Genomic DNA, 20,105 nt, shown 5'->3' with positions numbered 1-20,105 from the left:
GGACTTGGAGAAGGCGTTCGACCGTGTCCCTCGGGAGGTTCTGTGGAGGGTGCTTCGGGAGTACGGGGTACCGAGCCAACTGATAAGGGCGGTTCGGTCCCTGTATCACCGATGCCAGAGTTTGGTCCGCATTTCCGGCAGTAAGTCGGATTCGTTCCCAGTGAGGGTTGGACTCCGCCAAGGCTGCCCTTTGTCACCGATTCTGTTCATAATTTTTATGGACAGAATTTCTACGTGCAGCCGAGGCGTTGAGGGTGTCCGGTTTGGGGACCTCAGCATCGCGTCTCTGCTTTTTGCAGACAACGTTGTGCTGTTGGCTTCTTCAGGCCGTGATCTCCAGCTCTCACTGGAGCGGTTCGCAGCCGAGTGTGAAGCGGTCGGGATGAGGGTCAGCACCTCCAAATCCGAGTCCATGGTCCTCGATCGGAAAAGGGTGGAATGCCCTCTCCGGATCGGGGATGAGATCCTGCCCCAAGTGGAGGAGTTTAAGTATCTTGGGGTCTTGTTCACGAGTGAGGGGAGGATGGAGCGCGAGATCGACAGGCGGATCGGTGCAGCGTCGGCAGTAATGCGGACTCTGTACCGGTCCGTCGTGGTAAAGGGAGAGCTGAGCCAAAAGGCAAAGCTCTCAATTTACCGGTCGATTTACGCTCCTACCCTCACCTATGGTCACGAGCTATGGGTCGTGACCGAAAGAACGAGATCCCGGATACAAGCGGCCGAAATGAGTTTCTCCGCAGGATGTCCGGGCTCTCCCTTAGAGATAGGGTGAGAAGTTCGGTCATCCGGGAGAGACTCGGAGTAGAGTCGCTACTCCTCCACGTTGAGAGGAGCCAGATGAGGTGGCTCGGGCATCTCATCAGGATGCCTCCTGGACGCCTCCCTGGGGAGGTGTTCCGGGCATGTCCCACCGGTAGGAGACCCCGGGGACGACCCAGGACGCGCTGGAGAGACTATGTCTCTCGGCTGGCCTGGGAACGCCTTGGGATCCCCCGGGATGAGCTAGATGAAGTGGCTGGGGAGAGGGAAGTCTGGGAGTCCCTCCTGAAGCTGCTGCCCCCGCGACCCGACCCCGGATAAGCGGAAGAAGATGGATGGATGGATGGAAATAGAGCGTGGAGTGCGCCGGGTCCGTACTACTTAGTACGTACACGCACTTGTGAGTGCGCACCAAGCTTTCTGACACGGCTTCCGGGAGTAAATGCGCGGGCGGACGCTTCCCCATCTATTGGGGAAACATAGTAATTGCAGGAAAAATGACCCCAAAAAAAACGTTTAATAATACAATTTATTCAGGTTTGGCGGGCCGGATTAAACGGCCCCGTGGGCCGGATGTGGCCCGCAGTTTGCCCGTATCAGGTTTAGCCTGTTGTTGCTGGTTCATGTGTGTTCTTGTTGTTGGATTTCGTCAAATACATTTCCCCCAAAATGCGACTTAAACTCCGGTGCGACATACGTATATGTTTTTTTCCTCTTTATTGTGCATTTTATGGCCGGTGCGACCTGTACTCCGGAGCGACTTTTAGTCCCAAAAATACGGTGTTATATGGAAGCATAAATTACTCATTTTTATAACTAATTCTTCTAAAATCATTTTATAACAGATTTGGGACCACGACAGTTCAGTTTGTCCACTTACTAATGTCCTGCTATGCTGTTTTAGGTTACGAGGTGGTTTTTGTCTTGTAAAATGCAGGTTAAAGGTGAGCTCTAAATGTTTGTTTTTTTTTGTTTACAATGTCTGCAGGATGCTGCTGTTGGATCTGCCAATGTTGAAGAGGAGTTGGCAGGGGAGGTCATGAGAACTTACCAGCTGCAAAACCAAAACAGGTCAGTCGATGTTGGGATTGTGATTGAAGGCATTATTGTCCTCAGCAGTCTTGGGGATCTTAGCAGAGCTTGCTGCTATCTGTTGGGGCTGAGCGAGGCATTAGATCTACGCTACCCAAAAAACCTCAAATGCATTTTTGAGGTATTTCAGAAAGTACAGCTGGAGCTGAATTCTGGAAACCTTTCCAATAAGATTCAGAGACTCAAGAATTATCTCAGTGTGTAGTTGCTGTTTTTTTTCCTCCAGGTAATATTTCATTGGTACATCTAGCGTACTGTTGTCTTAATGTTTAAACAAGTTATGATTCCAGTTGTTATTGGACTGGTACTTTTGGCTTTTGTGAAGCTTTAATGTGAAATATCACTGTTTACAGTGCATTTCAGGAGTAGGCAATATGTTGTTCTTGGTGCATTTCACCTAGTTTTGACAAACCCCTTAAGAGTTAAATTCAGCAGTTTTTATGGCATGGATATTTTTATGTTATTTGTAAAGAAGCTGTGTATTTAAACTTGATGTTTTATATTTGTCAAATCAGACAAATGTCGAATTAAAAATGTTGACGTGTGTAGAATATCTATTGACCCAATGTACTGATAGAATAAAGAGTAGATCCATCCATCTTCTTCCGCTTATCCGGGGTCGGGTCACGGGGGCAGCAGCTTTTGGAGGGACCAGACTTCCCTCTCCGCAGCCACTTCATCCAGCTCATCCCAGGGGATCCCAAGATGTTCCCAGGCGAGCTGAGAGACATAGTCTCTCAAGCGCGTCCTGGGTCGTCCACGGGGTCTCCTACCGGTGGGACATGCCCGGAACATCTCCCCAGGGAGGCGTCCAGGAGGCATCCTGATGAGATGCCCGAGCCACCTCATCTGGCTCCTCTTAACGTGGACTCCCCTCACTCGTGAACAAGACCCCAAGATACTTGAACTCCTCCACTTGGGGCAGGATCTCATCCCCGATTCGGAGAGGGCATTCCACCCTTTTCCGACCGAGGACCATGGACTCGGATTTGGAGGTGCTGACCCACATCCCGACCGCTTCACACTCGGCTGCGAACCACTCCAATGAGAGTTGGAGATCACGGCTTGAAGAAGCCAAGAGCACCACGTCATCTGCAAAAAGCATAGATGCGATGCTGAGGTCCCCAAACCGGACACCCTCAACGCCTCGGCTGCGCCTAATCCGACTTACTGCCGGAAATACGGACCAAAATCCGGCATCGGCGATACAGGATTTTGGTCCTATTTGTCCTTATCAGTTGGCTCGGCACCCCGTACTCCCGAAGCACCCTCCACAGAACCTCCCGAGGGACACGGTCGAACGCCTTCTCCAAGTCCACAAAACACATGTGGACTGGTTGGGCGAACTCCCATGCCCCCTCAAGGATCCTGCCGAGGGTGTAGAGCTGGTCCACTTTTCCACGGCCAGGACGAAAGCCACACTGCTCCTCCTGAATCCGAGGTTCGACCTCCCGATGGACCCTCCTCTCCAGCACCCCTGAATAGACCTTACCAGGGAGGCTGACGTGTGTGATTCTCCTGTAATTGGAACACACCCTCCAGTCCCCCTTCTTAAAGAGGGGAACCACCACCCTAGTCTGCCAATCCAGAGGCACCGTCCCCAATGTCCACGCAATGTTGTAGAGGCGTGTCAACCATGACAGCCCCACAACATCCAGGGCCTTTAAGATCTCCGGGCGGATCTCATCCACCCCCGGGGCCTTGCCACCGAGGAGTTTTTTTAACTAGCTCAGTGACTTCGACCCCAGAGATTGGAGAGTCTGGCTCAGAGTCTCCAGGCCCTGCTTCCACAATGGAAGGCGTGTCGGTGGAATTGAGGAGGTCTTTGAAGTATTCTCCCTACCGACTCACGACGTCCCGAGTCGAGGTCAGCAGCACGCCATCTCCACTGTAAACAGTGTTGACGGTGTACTGCTTCCCCCTCCTGAGACGCCGGATGGTGGACCAGAATTTCCTTGAAACCGTCCGGAAGTCATTCTCCATGGCCTCGCCAAACTCCTCCCACGCCCGGGTTTTTGCCTCAGCAACCGCCGAAGCCGCGTTCCGCTTGGCCATCCGGTACCTGTCAGCTGCCTCCGGAGTCCCGCAGGCCAAAACGGCCCGATAGGACTCCTTCTTCAGCGACAGGCACCAATGAAGATGGTCCACTCGGACTCAATGTCCCCCGCCTCCCCCGGGATGTGGGAAAAGCTCTGCCGAAGGTGGGAGTTGAAGCTCTTCCTGACAGAGGATTCTGCCAGACGTTCCCAGCAGACCCTCACAGAGCGTTTGGGTCTGCCAGGTCGGATCGGCATCTTCCCCCACCATTGGAGCCAACCTACCACCAGGTGGTGATCAGTTGACAGCTCCGCCCCTCTTTTCACCCGAGTGTCCAAAACATGCGGCCGCAAATCTGACTCCAAAGTCGATCATCGAACTGCGGCTTAGGGTGTCCTGGTGCCAAGTGCACACATGGACACCCTTAAGCTTGAACATGGTGTTCATTATTGACAATCCGTGTCGAGCACAGAATTCCAATAATAGAACACTGCTGGGGTTCAGATCGGGGGGCTGTTCCTCCCAATTACGCCCTTCCAGGTCTCACTGTTATTGCCCACATGAGCATTGAGGTCACCCAGTAGAACAATGGAGTCCCCAGAAGGAGTGCCCTCAAGCACTTCTTCCAGGGACTCCAAGAATGGTGGGTACTCTGAGCTGCCGTTTGGTGCATAGACACAAACAACAGTCAGGACCCGTCCCCCCACCCGGAGGCGGAGGGAGAGGCTACCCTCTCGTTCAATGGGGTGAACCCCAATGTGCAGGCGCCCAGCTGGGGGGCAATAAGTATACCCACACCTGCTCGACGCCTCTCACCGTGGGCAACTCCAGAGTGGAAGAGAGTCCAGCCCCTCTCAAGAGGGCTTGTACCGGAACTCAAACTGTGTGTGGAGGCAAGCCCGACTATATCTAGTCGGAACTTTTCTGCCTCGCACACCAGCTCGGGCTCCTTTCCAGCCAGAGAGGGGACATTCCATGTCCCAAGAGCCACCTTCTGCAGCCGGGGATCGGACCACCAAGGTCCCCGCCTTTGGCCGCCGCCCAGCTCACCCGACCCCTTTGGCCCCTCCCACAGCCCCATGGAAAGGGGGACCCACGTTTCGTTTTCGGGCTGTACCCGGCCGGGCCCCATGGGCGAAGGCCCGGCCACCAGACGCTCGCCTTTGAGCCCCAACTCCGGGCCTGGCTCCAGAGTGACCCGCGGCCGGGCGAGGGAAATCCGAGTCCATATGTCTTTTTCGTCATAAGGGGCTTTTTGAGCCATGCTTTGTCTGGCCCCTCACCTAGGATCCTTTTGGCATGGGTGACCCTACCAGGGGCATGAAGCCCCAGACAACATGGCTCCTAGGATCATTGGGACATGCAAATCCCTCCACCACGGTAAGGTGACCACTCACGGAGAGTAGATACATTTTTAGAAATTAAGTACCGTACTTTCCGGACTATAAGGCGCACCTAAAAACCTAAAATTTTCTCAAAAGCCGACAGTGCGCCTTCTAGTCCGGTGCGCCTTATATATGGATCATTTGATGAATTTGTTGATCCATACTGGTTGTACACAGTGCTCTGCCAAAATCTTTCAGTACGTTTTAGTACGAAAAGTAAATTACAAGGTCGCATCACGCATTACGGCAACTGTGGTCAGGGGGCGTCACTGAATAGCTGTTGTACCCGTGAGGCTATTTCATGTCAAAATAGGCTGCTCTGTTAATGTTTCGGGTAAATTTACAGATCGATATGGAAGGGAAACACAGGTAAGCAGTACCAATGTGGTAGATCGAACTTTAGTCAGTTCCGATTTTATAGGAGATCGTTTGAGAAACGCGATTGTTTACACTTTGCTGAGGCTCATGGGAGTCTGCAAGCTGAGGCTCATGGGAGTTTGTGGATGGCTAATACTATAGTGATAGCTGCTATAAGCACGAGGCTATTTCATGTCAAAATAGGCTGCTCTGTTAATGTTTCGAGTAAATTTACGGATCGATATGGAAGGGAAACATAGGTAAGCAGCAGGGCTGTGGACTCGGTCGGAGTTTTGCACCGAGTCCGAGTCCGGCTGTCCATTTTTTCTGTTAATTCATGTGACTGCTTAGTCTTTATTCAAGGCTAATTTAGATCAAAATCTAAATAATTACAACAGTTTTGTGATGGCTTTGTCTTTATTAAACATATAAACGAATACAATAAACAGATACTTTCAAGTTTTAATCATTAATTACACCATTATAGCTCAGACATTTATCTAAACACAAATAATTAGTGACGACCCCACAACTATCGAAACACATCAAAATAGCTAATTATATATGCAGAACGAACGCAACTGCTTTCACACTGGCTGGTTCGGCTTATATAGGATCCCCTGCTGAGAGCGCGGACGTAAAAGTGAGGCGAAGTTCCAATTGGACGTCGGATCGCTAACATTTTCCCTGCCCTACCGGAGTTGTGCTAGTTCATAACGTAGCAGGGCTGTGGACAGTATTCCTACGCGCATTCTCAGCAGCATGATGAAAATAAAATTGAACGTATTTTCTTTATTGTCGGACTCGGTGGACTCGGTCAAAATCAGCACCGAGTCCGAGTCCGGCAAAAATGACCGAGTCCGACCGAGTCCGAGTCCACGAGTCCGAGTCCACAGCCCTGGTTTCTATTGTCTAATGTAAAATAAAAATCTCGCACTGGTCTGAGGTAGAAAAAAGATGAATACGAATAAATTCTTTAAAGACCAGAGTCTATATTCTCAGGTGACAGGGTGGATCTCTGTGTTGTTATTACAATGTCAACTCTGGCACGCAACCTCGGCGTTATTTTCTACCCTACCCTGTCCTTCCACCCTGATGTCAGTTCTGTTGTCAAGACCCCCTACTTCCACCTCCGCCGCATCGCCAAAATCCGACCATGCCTCTCTCTCCCTGCCGCTGAATCCCTCATGCATGCCTTCAGCTCATCTCGGCTTGACTACTGCAACTCCCTTCTCACTGGCATCACTTCTCACTCACTCCATAGACTTCAACTAGTCCACAATTCTGCTGCCCGCCTCCTTACCCACACCGGGTCCTGCGAATACATCACTCCCATTCTCCACTCGCTTCACTGGCTCCCCATCAAACAGCGCATCATCTTCAAGATACTCCTCCTCACCTTCAAAGCCCTTCACCACCTGGCTCCCCCTTACCTGTCCAACTTCCTTATCCCCTACCGCCCCACCCGTCCCCTCCGATCCTCCACTATTTCTCGTCTGACAGTCCCAAAAAACAAACTCAAATCCTTCGGTGACAGAGCCTTCTCCTGCGCAGCACCCCGACTCTGGAACTCTATCCCACAATCTGTCTGCGACTCACCCTCACTCCCCATATTTAAGTCCCGTCTAAAAACGTACCTTTTTTCACAAGCATACTATCTCCCCTACCCATAACCAGTGTCCTGTTCCCAACTTTATGCTATTGTCTCTCTCTATGTATGTCCTCACCTTTGTTTCCCTGTAAGCGTCTTTGGGTCTTTGAAAAGCGCTTTACAAATTGTATGTATTATTATTATTAACTGAAGAGAAAACCGTCTCACAAGCAACAGGTGTTGCTGGGACTCCAAGATAGCGTTTAGCCAACTTAGCTATGTGGGAAAATTAGCTGCCTTAATAATTGGTTTTGCTCGCTCTGAATCTGGACCAAGTTTCGCTTTGAAGGCCTCATGAATATTTGGCTGCTGTTGTGGTTTTACTGCTACGTCGGGCTGAGTGAGCTCGGTGCCGGCGTGATATCTCATCATACGGAAGTAAGATGGCGGCGCGTGCACACGCAGCGGCCTCTCTCTGTCCCGAACGGTGTTTTGTTTTGTCGTTTAATGTGGGTTTGTCCGCCAGTTTTGTGTGTTCGTCTCGTCGTACCGGGTTGTGCTACAAGTACGGCGGGCTGGTTCTGCTCGACATCGGCGAAAGCGAGTTTTGTGGCGATCTGGACTTTGAAGCGGGGACATTAAAGGCGCTCGGTCTGCTCCGTCCTGGAGCGTCGCCGGACTCGCCTGCTATTCCTCCCCCGGTTGGGCGTCCGGGCCTGGCTGGCGGCCAACCCAGCTCGCCCGGCCGTGCCTTCCATTCTTCTGGCGAACGTTCGATCGCTGGACATCAACATGCCTGCTGAGTTCTGCGGACCGGACAGTGCGTAGCTGCTGTGCATCTGGAGCGGATGGCGTGCTATCGGGCGGACCGGGCCATTGTACGAGGGGGAACATCGCGAGGAGGTGGACTGTGCGTCTACATCCGTGACGAGAGGTGCCGGGACTTTGTTGTGGGATGCCAGCACTGCTCGCCACTGGCGAAGTTTGTGATCTCCAGGCTGTTGGGGTCCTGAACTCTCCCCCCGTTGTTTTACTTGTGTGTTAATCGTGTGCTGTGTCTCGTCACCGTGGGATAGGGGGAACGGTATTTCGGTTTCTTTGTGTGTCTTAGCATGAAGGAATTGACAATAAAGCTGACTCTGACTCTGACTCTGATATCTCCTCTTATTTGCGAGGATTTTTGACGTGCTACCGTTCTCTCCCACAGACAGTTTCATATTGAATGCAAACGACAAATAACTTGCGTTCGGGTAACGACGCGACCACCATCCTCTGGCGTCTTAATCAGAGATTCAAAGTGCGTCCGCACGGCCGACCCAAATATGCCCGGGGGTGCTGCTGGGGCAACTTTGTCCGTCATTGCTGTCAACTCGCGTGTGAGGTTATGCAGCATTCAAGTGCTCCTCGGAATTATGACATGCGCGGCGAAACCACGGTTCAGGATGACAGAACGAGGAGTTGAACCAAAGTACTTTTTAACTTCGGTTTTCCGGTTCATTTCGAAACAGTTACACTGTTAACACTTGGTATACATTTTAAGTCATGAACCCATTTTGAAAAAAACCTCACAGTTTCATTACAATTTTTCAAAAGATACAATAAAAATATAATGCATTGTTCCAAATCATTACAAAGTACAGATTTACAATAATTTAAAGGTTTTAAAGAACTGAAAATCATATTTACTAAAATAAAGCCATTTCAATTAAAAACATCTTGACAAACAGTCTAGTTAGATAATACAGGGCTTTACACCAACTTTTACACTGGTATCACAGAATTTGTTCGCATCCTTTTTGTGGAGGTACTGCTTGGGCATATTTGCTGATCTAAAGTCAAACCATTGTTCTGTATTGTGTAACGACTGACTATCACTCACACTCTAAAAACTTAAACCATGCTCTACTTATTTTAATCTCTGTAAAATTTTACACTTCAAAATATTGAGTAAATTTGAAAGCTGTGAAATCATTTATATTTACATTAAGTAAATGTAACTAAAGAATTTAAGTAGATGGTACTCAGCGACATTGAGTTCCATGAAATATAATATCGAGTTGATTTAAATACAATTTTAAGTCAATGCAATAGTAACCCTTAAATTCAAATCACTCAGAAAATTGAGTAGATATAATTAATGCTAGGTAGATGCAACTGAAAATGAGATTATTATTAAACACAACAAATCTGCTATACTTAATTGTTTAACATATTGGACTATTACATACCGGAATAAATACGTATGTTACATTTACCGTACTTGCACTGGATTATAAGCCGCACCCTCATTGAATATCTTATTTTAGAAATTATTTCATATATAGGGCGCACCGGAATAAAGGCGCATAAAATAGAAGCTATACTGCAACAAACTGAGGTTGACTAGGATTGCGGTATGCATCCACTAGCCAATAACCAATGAGCCCTCTGTAAACAATCACGTTTCTCAAACTATCTCCTATAAAATGATCAGAACTGACTAAAGTTCGATCTAACGCATTGGTACTATTAGAAACTGGTTTAGAATAGAACTATTTTTTATTCATCTTTTTCCTACCTGAGAGCAGTCTACAAAGTTATTCATTCATATTTAGATACAAGATGGCACACGCAGCGACCTCTCTCTGTCCCGCCCGAACGGTGTTTTGTTCGTTTAATGAGTGTTTGTCCGACAGTTTTATGTGTTCGTCTCGTGCTACAAGTACAGCAGGCAGGTTCTGCTCGACATCGGCGAAAGCGAGTTTTGTGGCGTTCTGGACTTTGAAGCGGGGACATTAAAGGAGCTCGGACTGCTCCGTCCTGAAACGTCGCCGGACTCGCCTGCTATTCCTCCCCCGGTTAGGGAGCGTCGGAAGCGGTGTGCGAGGAGGCTGAAGAGGGGCAAGCGCGGAGGCGTCCGGGCCAGGCTGGCGGGCAACCCAGCTCGCCCGGCCGTGCCTTCCATTCTTCTGGCGAATGTTCGATCGCTGGACAAAAAAATGGATTACATTCGCCTGCTGAGATCTACGAACCGGACAGTGCGTAACTGCTGTGTGCTCGTGTTCACTGAGACTTGGTTGACTGTCAACATTCCGGACTCTGCTGTACATCTGGAGCGGCTAGCATGCTATCGGGCGGACCGGGCCATTGTAAAAGTGGGAAAATTGCGAGGAGGTGGAATATGCGTCTACATCCGTGACGAATGGTGCCGGGACTCTGTAGTGGTATGCAAGCACTGCTCGCCACTGGCGGAGTTTGTGATCATTAAGTGCCGTCCTTTTTACCTGCCGAGGGAATTTACTGCGATTCTGCTAGTCGCGGTATACATCCCGCCTTCCAACATCGAAGGCGACAGGATCGCGGCTCTTAGTGAACTGTATCAGGCTGTCAGTGAACAACAGACGGCGCACCCTGACGGTTTCACCATCTTCGCTGGGGATTTTAATCACGCTAACCTGAAGTCTGTTTTTCCGAGGCTTCACCAGCATGTTAATTTTCCAACACGTGGCGACAGCTTCCTGGACCTGGTCTACTCTTCACATAAAGGAGCTTTCAAAGCCGCCCCCCTCCCCCATCTTGGACTTTCTGACCATATCACTGTTATGCTTTTGCCCGCATACAGACAAATGGTGAAAGCATCCAGGCCGGTTCGCAAGCGGGTTAGAGTGTGGCCTGAGGGTGCCTCTGATGTGCTTCGAGACTGCTTTGGCTCTACTGACTGGGAAGTGTTTAAGCAGGCGGCCACTTGCAATGATCGGACGGACATAGAGGAGTATACTGACTCTGTTTCCTCTTACATCGCGAAGTGCATTGATGATGTGACCCACTCGAAATACATCGTCACTCGGGCTAACTGGAAGCCATGGCTGACTGGTGCTGTCCTCAGGCTGCTGAGGGCCAGGGACGAAGCCTTCAGAGCGGGGGATGAGGCTGGCTTGAGGACAGCGAGGGCCGACCTGTCCCGGGGCATCAAGGAGGCGAAAAGGGCGTTCTCTTGCAAGATTACCGGCCACTTCAAGGACAGCAGGGACGCGCGGAGCCTTTGGCAGGGCATTCAGACCATCACGGACTACAAGCCCGCGCCGCAGAGCTGTGAGGGCGACATCCGTCTGCTCAACGATCTCAACCGCTTCTTTGCTCGCTTCGACGCTCAGAACAGCACTTGCCCGCTGAAGACCCCTCCCCCTCCACAAGAGCAGCCCCTGTGCCTCTCTGCTGATAGCGTGAGGAGGGCGCTTGCCGTTATCAACACCCGTATGGCGGCGGGCCCTGACAACATCCCAGGTCGAGTGCTGAAGGACTACGCTGGGGAGCTGACGGGTGTCTTCACGGACATCTTCAACATTTCCCTGCAGCAGGGCGTCGTCCCTTCGTGTTTCAAGGCTGCCACCATCGTACCTGTGCCGAACAAACATGCCCCCTCCTGCTTCAATGACTACCGCCCCGTGGCACTGACGCCCATCATCATGAAGTGCTTTGAGCGGCTTGTCATGGAGCACATCAGATCCATTCTCCCCCCCACCATAGACCCCTTCCAGTTTGCGTACCGAGCCAAACAGTCCTCTGAGGATGCCATCTGCTCTGCCCTCCACTCGGCCCTCACCCACCTGGAGAGTAGGGACTCGTATGTGAGATTGCTGGTTGTGGACTTCAGTTCTGCCTTCAACACCATTGTGCCACAACGACTCATCTGCAAACTCGCCAAGCTGGGCCTCAGTACCTACCTCTGCAACTGGCTACTAGACTTCCTCAGTCAGAGGCCTCAGGTGGTACGTGTTGGCGACAAAATCTCCGCCAGCATCACGCTGAGCACGGGGGCCCCCCAAGGCTGCGTGCTCAGTCCGCTGCTCTTCACCCTGCTGATGCATGACTGCGCTGCAACCTAGAGCACCAACCACATGGTGAAATTTGCTGACGACACGACTCTGGTGGGTCTCATCACCAAGGGCGACGAGACTCAATACAGGTTGGAGGTTGACCTTCTCACCACGTGGTGCAAGGACAACAACCGTCCTTGCCCCCCTCCTCTTCACCATCTACACAGCTGACTTCACCCACCACACATCAACCTGCCACCTCCAGAAGTTCTCGGACGACTCCGCCATCGTCGGTCTCATTAACAACGGAGACGAGACGGAGTACCGAGAACTTAATCACAGATTCGTGAACTGGTGCCAGCGGAACCGCCTCCAGATTAACTCTGGAAAAACAAAGGAGCTGGTGGCGGACTTCCGCCGGCGCAAAGTCCCCCCCTCGCCGGTGAACATCCAGGGAACGGACATAGAGATTGTGGACTCTTACAAGTACCTGGGTGTTCACCTGAACAATAACTGGACTGGACTGTTAACACTCAGGCCCTATACAAGATGGGCCAAAGCAGACTCCACCTGCTGCGCAGACTGAGGTCCTTCGGAGTGAGGGACGGCCTCCTGAGGACCTTCTACGACTCTGTGGTGGCGTCCGCCATTTTTTATGGGGTGGTCTGCTGGAGCAGCGGCATCACTGCAGCGGAGAAGAAGAGCCTGGACAAGGTGGTGAAGAAAGCCGGCTCTGTCCTGGGCTGCAGTCTGGACCGGGTGGAGGTGGTGGGGGAGAGGAGGATGGTGGCTAAACTGTCCTCCATCATGGACAATGTCTCCCACCCCCTTCATGAGACTGTCAGAGCCCTGGAGAGCTCCATCAGTGACCGGCTTCGTCACCCACGATGCACCACCGAGAGGCATCGCAGGTCCTTCCTCCCTGCTACCATCAGACTGTACAACCAGGCCGATCACTGTAGCTAACGGACAATAATAACATGCAATAATAACGTGCAATAACCATATGTGCAATCATATGTGCAATATCTGTCTACCTCACACTCTTCTTACCTGCTTTTTTGCACTGTTTTTCTTCCTTTGCACTATTTTTTATCTAATATTTTTTTATCTCCACTGTATATTGTGTATTGTGTATATACTGTCCATATTTTTTAATTATATATATCTTTTACTTTTTTAAATCTTTTACCCCCTTCCCCGCATGCGTGTGTGTCTGTGTGTGTGTGTATATGTTACGTGTACTGCTGCTAACACAGGAGTTTCCCCATTGAGGGAATAATAAAGGATTATCTAATCTAATCTAATCTAATCTAACCTCCTGCTGAACGTCAACAAGACCAAGGAGATTGTTGTTGACTTCCGGAAGGGTCACACCCAACACCTGCCGCTGACCATCGATGGTGCTGTGGTGGAGAGGGTGACCAGCACCAGGTTCCTGGGGGTGCACATCAGTGAGGATTTCTCCTGGTCCACCAACACCGCATCACTGGCGAAGAAGGCCCAGCGCCGCCTGTACTTCCTGCGGAAACTCAGGCGAGCAAGTGCTCCTCCGGCCGTCATGACTACATTTTACCGTGGCATCATTGAGAGCGTCCTCTCCAGTTGTATCACTGTTTGGGGTGGTAGCTGCACTGACTACAACATGAAGGCCCTGCAGCGCATAGTGAACACGGCTGGTAAGGTTATTGGTGCTTCACTCCCCTCCTTGAAGGACGTTTACACCTCCCATCTCACCCGCAAGGCGACCACGATTGTGAGTGATGTGAGTCACCCCGCTCACTCTTTGTTCGATCTTCTGTCCTCTGGGAAGAGGTACACAATACCTGGCTGCAAAACAATGTTGGCTGCTCTTAAGAGAAGTTTTTTAAATTTATTTTTGTTATACTGGTTCAAGAACAGTTTCAATTGTTTTATTATGACAAAGTTGACTGATCATAAAACAAATTTTCATTTTAGTATTTTTGGTTAAGTTAATTGAGGTTAATTAGAAGTACGTTATTAATGGGGACTGGTCTAAAGAGATGTTATTATAACATATAATTGAATCACGTACATGTTCTTGATATTGCAATAAAATCAAGACATTTTGTCTGGAAGAGTTGGTATGGTGAACCGTTACACCCCTACACCCATCATTCACGTTGACTGGGAAGATCAGCACAACATTGTTGTTAGTTGTTCACTTGGTGCATAGTTGTTAGTCACTTAAATGTTGTACAGAGGCTGTGATCAACCGGAGTCAAATTCCTTGTTTGGCATGCACAAACTTGGCCAATTAAGCTGATTCTGATTCTGATCATTTTAAATGCAGTGCACTGTTTTAAACAAAGAAACTGATGATAGTTTAAGTGTGCTTTTATACAAAACAAACAGCCATCCATCGAATACCGTATTGGTCCGAATATAAGACGACCCTGATTATAAGACGACCCCCTCTTTTTCAAGACTCAAATGTGAAAAAAGACTTTTTGAACACCAAATTTAATTTTTATACAGAAAATTATTACATCTGAAACAAATGATTATAACAATGTATTCGGGAGAAAAAGCATGTTATTTTGCCTCATTCAAATCATGCAAAAACTGTCTATCACAGGGGTCACCATCCTTTCTTAAACCGAGAGCTACTTCCTGGGTACTGATTAAGGCAAAGGGCTACCAGTTTGACACACACTTCTGAAATAGAACAATTTGCTCAATTTGGCTTTCACTATGTGTTATTATTGTCATTTCCAGTTCACATGTAAGTGTGATTTTAACAGGAGTAGCAAAAATACAGTCAAACCTTGGTTTTTGACCACAATCCGTTCCAGAAGGCGGTTCGAGAAGCGAATCGGTCGAATTCCGAAAATTTTTTAATCCGTTTCAAGACAAAAAAACCCGCCTTTTTTAAGCATTTTTTCATTTGCGCATATTTGTCCGATCGCGCAACTGCAGCAAACCGCCGAACGCGCGACCGTAGCGCGTCGCCCACCGCGCAACTGCACCGCGCTGGTCGCATTATTGTGACAGAGCCGCCGCTAATATTGAGAAAATATTTTTAAAGTCCTGATGTACTTTCCAAAATTTGTGGACCTCAGTGCGCAAAGAGCTTAATTTGGTCCGATCGCACAACCGCAGCGCTTCGGGTGCTCACTGTCGCATTGCTTTAAGAGCGTCTTTGTGTTTTGGGATGGCTTTACTGCTCCCACTTGCTTTCTTTGGAGGCATGATTAGGGGTTAATACAATCCTCAAAGTAACAAAAATACAATAACAACGGAGTCAGTCGGCATCCGGGCCGCGCGGGATGAGCCGGGAGGACCCGAGAAAACCCGACCGCGCGGCCCGGATGCCGACTGACTCCGTTGTTATTGTATTTTCGTTACTTTGAGGTTCGACCTCGGAATTTTGTTCGACAACCGAAGCAAAAATATCTCGATTTTTTTGTTCGAATTCCGATTTGTTCGAGAACCAGGACGTTCGAAAACCGAGGTTTGACTGTAAAATAAATAGATGCAGCTCACTGACAAGTGCCGCTATTTGAGCTAATTTTAGAACAGTCCTGCGGGCGACTCATGTGGTACTCACGGGCGACCTGGTGCCCGCGGGCACCGTGTTGGTGACCCCTGGTCTATCACATCTTAATATCTGAACATTTAAATATGTAATCTAAAGTGCAATCACATTTGTAAATGAATGGCTTCTGGTTTTTGAAATGTAAATAAACCAATCTACTGTGATAAAACAACAAAATTGCAATAACTGCATTAACCATCAAAGTGAAGTCTAACTGTAGTCTTGAAACAAATTTGAATAAGGAAAAACATTGCAATAAAATAATGCAAACTGCTCCCGCTATTGTTGGGGAGCCTGAGGATGGTTATGCTTTTTTCGCCCCCAGGTGTCGGTCAGAACACAGGAGGGAAGATGTGGTTTAGTTTTAATTGCTTTACTGAATTATTGGCAAAAAAGTAACAGGCACTGTGGCTCATGGGGGCATACAGGCAAACTGGCAAAAGGGTATAGGCACATGTTTGGTCGTAAGGATGTGAGGGCAGGTGTGTGTAGTGTACATGGGTGAGTCTTTGGGTGTGTGAATGTGATTCTTGTGTGTGTGATTATTGTATGAACCGTGTGAAGGGTGTGTGGTGTGTGTGTGTGTATGTGTGTGTGTGTGTGTGTGTGTGTGTGTGTGCGTGCATGTGTGATGTGTGTGGTTCTGCAACAGACAGAAATACAGCACGTAAGTCAACGCTCAACTTCTGACGTCACACAACACTAGTAGACGGCACACATTACATAACTTAACTGCGCGTAACGGTTCCGCTATACTTCCTTTGGCATCCGTCTGTCTCGAGAGACAATGGTAGCGCCATGGAGCATAGAATCACTGGAGTAAAGTACAGCGTCTTGAGTGGCTCAGCAGTCCGATTCTGGCATGACAGTCTCTCCCGCAAGCCGGACATACGAATTGAGTTGGTTGCTCTTGGGCCTGAGCTTCCTGTCTCGGTTTCCTGCGTTCACGCTTGCTTTCCAAAAGCTGGATTCTTTTTTCCTCGCCTTTCCTGACTCCTTCATGAATGGCTTGGCACCAGGACTTACGATCCATCGCTTGAAGTTCCCAATTTTTCGTGTCGATACCTGTAAGGACCATGTCTCTTTTACACGCATCCTTAAAGCGCAGGATTGGACGACCCATCGGGCGATGTCCTGAAGCGGCTCAGCGTAGAGTAAATCTTTTGGGATCCTTCCATCATTTATGCGGCGCACATGTCCAAGCCATCTCATTCGACGTTGACAAAGCAGGAGATGCATACTGAGGGAACCAGCCTTTTCCAGCACCAAAGTGTTCGTGACGCGCTCTTGCCAAGTGATGTCCAGAATCCGACGTAGACACCGGATGTGAAACTTTTCCAGTCGGTCCTCTTGGCGAGCATAGGTGGTCCATGACTCACTACCGTACAGCAATGTTCTGAGGACGCAAGCCTGGTACACTTTGAGCTTGGTGTTCACTGTGAGTTTTTGGTTACCCCATACTCGCTTGTGAAGCTTAGCCATAACGGCTGAGGCTTTGCCTATGCGCTTTGAGATTTCAGCATCCAGTGACAAATTGCTGGCGACTGTTGAGCCCAGGTAGACATATTCATCCACAACTTCAAGCTGATTGTTTTCTACACTGATTGACGGTGGTACCTGTATGTTCTGACCCATGACTTTGGTCTTGGTGATGTTCATCGACAATCCAAATGCTTTACAAGCATTAGTAAAACTGTCCATCAATTGTTGAAGATCACTCTCTCTGTGTGCGACTAAGGCTGCATCGTCTGCAAACAACAGTTCCCGTACTAAAAAGGTGCGGACCTTGGATTTACTCTTTAGGCGAGATAGGTTGAACAACTTTCCGTCGCTCCTAGTATGAAGATAGACGCCTTCTTCAGAATGACTGAATGCCAACTTGAGCATTTGTGAAAAGAATATTCCAAATAATGTTGGAGCCAGAATACAACCCTGTTTCACCCCATTCTTTGTGGTGAATGGTTCCGATGATGTGCAGTCGAAGTTAACGGTGCACTGCGTATTTTCATGGAAGGAGGTTGTGATGCTGAGCAACTGCGGAGGACAGCCAATCTTCTTCAGCATTTGGAATAAACCACTTCGGCTCACCGAATCAAAAGCTTTGGTAAGATCAATAAATGCAATACTAAATAACCATAAATGAAATACTCTCGGCAACACACCAAACATAAGTCATCGAAACAACAAAAGACCACGAATGTAAGACGACCCCCACTTTTTCAGTCTTATTTCAATGCAGAAAACATCGTCTTATATTCGGCCTAATACGGTACATTATTAAAAATATGCATTTTTGTGAGAAAGTCCGTAAATACACTCACGTTGTAAATGTTGAACAGGCCACGGTGAGACAAAGGTGTTCTCTGCTGCAGCCTCAGATCTCCACTAATGAACAGCTTTGCTCCAGAAACAGAAGAGGAATGCTGCATGTAGGCCAGGCTCTGCATCACCACTGTTGACTTGGTCTAACAAACACACATAGAATATCATTTGTTTGGCTCATGTCTCTCTAGGGGGGTATTCCAGAAAGCAAGTTCAACATACTCTGAGTCTATCCCTGAACTCTGAGTTGACTTACTCTGAGATGGGAGACTGAGTATTCGGTTACAGAACAACTTATCTGAGTTAGTTCAATCAACTCTGAATATGTTAACCTTGAGTTACACACGTGCACAACCACTATAAAAAGTCATCATCAATGGAGCCCCGATACCATGAGTCACCATGACAACTGAGGAAAAACAGATCACCTTATTTTACCACAATGGAGTTGGAGGTCCTCATGCAAGCCTACGGCGAACGTATTTTTCGCCGCAAATTTAATACGGCTGCAGCAGCGAAGGAGAGAGAGACGTCATGGGAGGAAATTGCTGCCCGATGCGCAAGTTTGAATGAACTATTTCATTGATGTAACATCTAACCATAAGATCGTAGCATAGTTTATAGTTATGAATTTAAGTAGGAATGAAATCTGATTTTCATTTAGGTGCAATCCAACAGGAGAAAAAAGGACTTGGAAGCAGCTCAAAATGAAACAAAAACAGTCAAAAAGGTAAGGCATGTTTTGCTAGGTTGTGATTGCACCTCGCTTTGATTTTAATTTAATTATTTTAAATGGACTTACGCTATTAAACATAGTAAATATTAATTTAAACTAAAATATTAATTCAGTGACTACTTCAAATAATTTAAACCCCAAACAAAGTGTTTTCCAACGTGCTCTCAGTTAATTCTACACTTCATGGATTAACATTTATGTTTTATACCTATCGTAGTCATTTAAAATGTGACACTGTAACCTACACCAACACTCATTAAAATACTATTTTAAAACAAACATTGAGTTCTCCTCAGCCAACTGAAAAAAGTTATTTTAAATATAAATAATCCCCGATATTATTAAAAAAAAAATGCCATTGCTGTGTGTGGGAATCGAACTTGGGGTGCCTGTACACAATACAGGCAAGTGTACCACTACACCATCAGGCATCCCATTCCCGGAGAAGGTTATTGAGATAAATTAAACTGTTCAAAGAAAAGCGGTACCGTTCGAAAAGATATTCTTCTAGAAATGATCAATCTAATCTGGGTCGGAAGATTCTCTCACGACGTAAAGTGTTTAGAATTATTACGGCTTCGATGTTGATGGGATTTTGAATGAATTGCCAATCCATGATTTCTTTGTGTGGGAGGAGACAGGTTGAAATTCTGGGTCTCTTCTCGTAAACCTGCCAGCGAGCAGGTTATGTTCACAGAGTAAGTTACCACAGTAACTGACCCAGAGTTTAAGTTACCTCTCTTTCTGGAACGGATAACTCAGAGTTTCCCTCATTTCAGGGTTAATTTACTCAGAATTTTCACATAACCCGCTTTCTAGAATACCCCTCAGGTGCTACTTTGAAATTGCCAAATAAGATACAGCACATACAGGTCCAGCAACAACAGTTACACTCCAGCTATAACTAGAGCAGCTTTCAAGCCTCTCACAGCCATGGCCACGTTGGGGTACTGGGACGTTGGGATTTTAATTTTATTTAAATGAATTACATCAAATTAAAAATGACTTTGACAAAAACATTTTTGATCTGTATAAAAGGCCAAAAAGGAAGCAAGATATGAAAGTATGTTAAAAACGGCCAACTTTCTATTGAGTTTAGAGACCTTTTGTCGGTCTTGGGCAATTAAATAAGTCTCCAACTTTTAGTAAATCACAAAATGTAAGTAATTTTTCTTGGCAAACACATCTCCACTGCAACAGTGTTTGCCAAATTAAATAGCTAAATAGGTAATTTTTGGTAGGTCTTGATGAAATGTACAAACAGTGCTGCTTTAGTAAACATTTGTGTTAAAAATTCTCGGAAAATAGCTTGTGGCCATTTAAAATAGGAGCTTGCTAACAGGTAGATGGACAAAAAAACTAAATGCAAAGATGTACAGTATGAATTGTTTTCACATAAAATTACAGCTCTTTTTTGAAGGTCTGCCATTTTTGTAAAAATGTTGTTTATATAACTGCTACGGCATTGCCA

At 47.7% G+C, this 20,105-nt stretch overlaps 2 protein-coding genes and 1 long non-coding RNA gene across 4 annotated transcripts in view; 1 reads left to right on the top strand and 2 right to left on the bottom strand.

Annotated features, from left to right (window-relative positions):
* Positions 1–20,105, bottom strand: part of LOC119124049 — a 793,622-nt gene that overhangs the window by 590,981 nt on the left and 182,536 nt on the right. The gene's annotated exons all lie outside the window — the stretch shown is intronic.
* Positions 1–20,105, bottom strand: part of tmem231 (transmembrane protein 231) — a 100,796-nt gene that overhangs the window by 62,210 nt on the left and 18,481 nt on the right. For both annotated transcript variants that reach the window (XM_037253712.1, XM_037253713.1), the window contains one exon: positions 17,898–18,041. In XM_037253712.1, the coding sequence (XP_037109607.1) occupies positions 17,898–18,041 (144 nt within the window). The remainder of the gene's footprint in view (positions 1–17,897; positions 18,042–20,105) is intronic.
* On the top strand, positions 5,069–18,728 carry LOC119124115. Its single transcript, XR_005098180.1, has 3 exons — positions 5,069–5,290; positions 14,260–14,270; positions 18,715–18,728. It is a non-coding gene; the product is annotated as an uncharacterized LOC119124115 (long non-coding RNA).

This window comes from Syngnathus acus, chromosome 6 (assembly GCF_901709675.1).
Source record: "Syngnathus acus chromosome 6, fSynAcu1.2, whole genome shotgun sequence".
Lineage (NCBI taxonomy): Eukaryota > Metazoa > Chordata > Actinopteri > Syngnathiformes > Syngnathidae > Syngnathus > Syngnathus acus.
Note: the sequence above shows the minus strand (reverse complement) of the source record. Positions and strands in the feature narration are given on the sequence as shown.